Here is a 2,218-nt window from a genome sequence, read left to right as displayed (position 1 = left end):
TATATATATATATATATACAGTACGTATTTATATACATTGTTTTTCGTTTTACTTGTAAATTAATTTGTGTCTCTTCATTTTTTTTAAATAGTTCTTCCTCATAAGTCTTTTTATTTCCATGTGTTTTTATTTATTTATTGGGTCATTTATATATTTAAATTGTTTTGTACTCCATAGGGGGACACTGTGGAGACATTAATGTTGGACAGGGACAAAAGAGAGGACAAAAGAGCAGCCAGCAGAGCCTGAGCATTTACTGCAGAAGAACATCTAGAAGGAAATCTACGTAGCAAAACTTCTCAAAAACGAACCACATAGAGTTTAGTGCTTTTAAGGTGATTATAAAGCTGATTGTGATCAGAGATGCTTTATCATAACTAACATCATCCGGTCTTTCATTTGTACCAGGTGAAAGGATCAAAGCTAAAAGTTCAACACAAAAGATGTAGAATAAACTGAGAAAAGGTGAGTTAAAAGCACAGATGACCTTGCTGAGATCAAGTGAAGTCAGCTGGGCAATGATGTGTAAGGTAATGTGTGTCATTTGTCATTAAGATGCCCTTCTAGGCAGAGCAGGACGGACTCTTTAAAGAATTTGATTAGCTTGCTTTCATTTGATAGCAGCAGGCAGCGAGCCAAGAGACAAATCTAAAAACAGACTGACAATGGAAGAAAGATGAAGTGTTAGATTGTTTTCTGGAGAATCACAATCCCTGCTGAAGCCATGGGGATTAGGATGGTGCTATATCAGGTCAGTGTTTATGTAATGGTGAAAAAAATAAGAATAAACTGTAAAGATATTCTAGAATATGTCATTGTTTGCAAACAAACAATATTAAAAGGAAAAACATGACACAAATGCAGGTTTATTACATTTTGAAGCCCTGCTGTATATTTGATTTGATCCTGTCAGAGGGGCTGCATGCCTATACGGAAGGAGAACYACCTTGTTCTAAATAAAATAAATGTGTTTTTGAAGTCATTTGTAATGTTTAGGTTATAAACATTAAGCACTCAATGTCTTTGAGTACCCAAACTGAAGTACTTGTACTCAGTTTTAGAAATACTGGTATCGGGACACACTTTGTGTCTGATCCATCCCTGCACAGATGTTGCATCAGTACAATGTCAAACCTAAACCTGTGTGTGTTTGCACACCTGGTGGATGGCCATTTAGCTAATAAGTGTCAAAAAGCCAGTGCTTTGAAATGATAAATTAGAGAGATCATGATGTTTTTGTGTTTAAAGTAGATAAATGTGTTTAGCCTCTTGCAGTTTGAGGCTAAGCTGTGCTGGTGTTTTGTGACTTGAGTGCAAAGTTTTGTTAACTGTGAATAGTTTTAGTGTGTAAGAAATTATTTTAAAAAATGGACAGAAAACAACTATAAAATTCGGCTTTAAAACAACTTTTTAACGAGCCAACTGAAGTTGTGTCTATTAGATATTAGACCGATCAATCTGCAGGCACCTCTGCTTTTTATCACACAAACCTCACCATCTCCCTCTCTCATTCACGTTACCTCTCCACTCCTTCTGCCTCATCTCTCTCTCCTCCCTCACTCTCCCTTCCTACTCTCTCTCTCTCTCTCTCTCTCTCTCTCTCTCTCTCTCTCTCTCTTCCTCACACCCCTCCTACCGTTTGGACTGCAGCAGTTTCTCCTCAGCCTCCTGTCTTTCCCTCAGCAGCCTCTGCAGGTGAAGGATCTCCCTCTGGTAAGAAGCCGTTCTCCCCTCCGCCGCCTCCTCCAACGCTGCCAGCCTGGTGGACGTCTGCCTCCGGTATACCTGCGCTCATACACGCACAAACACGCACACAGGTGCAGAGGAATGAGATGAGGAGTGCTGCTATGAAGGAGGTGGATGCACATGGATGACAGCGTAGCAGAGACAAGTGGTGTGGAGGAGGGGGAGTCACACACACTGGGACAAGGTGAGGAAAAAACAACGCACACACTCACAAATCTGCAGATTTTTCCTCTGTAACGGGCTGCCGTGAGCCCGTCATTACTTTTCCTGCATAGGCTGCTCGTCTGAGTGTGAGCGTGCCTCCATGTGTGTGTTTAAACAAACGGCAGTTTTCTTGTGAACTCCCAGTAACGGTGCTGTGTTTACTCATCAGCAGGTGCTGAGCTGCTGACGGTTTTAACTGTTGCTGGTAGTGCGGCACACACACACACACACACACACACACACACACACACACACACACACACACAC

The 2,218-nt window shown here is 41.3% G+C and overlaps 2 protein-coding genes across 2 annotated transcripts in view; one reads left to right on the top strand and one right to left on the bottom strand.

Annotated features, from left to right (window-relative positions):
• The window catches only part of cep89 (centrosomal protein 89), a gene marked incomplete in the record, with an annotated part of 54,239 nt that overhangs the window by 11,675 nt on the left and 40,346 nt on the right, over positions 1 to 2,218 (bottom strand). The window contains 1 exon segment of the mRNA XM_014017984.1: positions 1,638 to 1,786. Within this exon segment, the coding sequence (XP_013873438.1) occupies positions 1,638 to 1,786 (149 nt within the window).
• Positions 1,793 to 2,218, top strand: part of zgc:165481 (E3 ubiquitin-protein ligase RNF182) — a 17,350-nt gene continuing 16,924 nt past the window's right edge. Inside the window, exon 1 of the mRNA XM_014017985.1 lies at positions 1,793 to 1,931. Within this exon, the coding sequence (XP_013873439.1) occupies positions 1,862 to 1,931 (70 nt within the window). The 5' untranslated portion in view covers positions 1,793 to 1,861. The remainder of the gene's footprint in view (positions 1,932 to 2,218) is intronic.

This window comes from Austrofundulus limnaeus, unplaced genomic scaffold (assembly GCF_001266775.1).
Source record: "Austrofundulus limnaeus strain Quisiro unplaced genomic scaffold, Austrofundulus_limnaeus-1.0 Scaffold180, whole genome shotgun sequence".
Taxonomy (NCBI): domain Eukaryota; kingdom Metazoa; phylum Chordata; class Actinopteri; order Cyprinodontiformes; family Rivulidae; genus Austrofundulus; species Austrofundulus limnaeus.
Note: the sequence above shows the minus strand (reverse complement) of the source record. Positions and strands in the feature narration are given on the sequence as shown.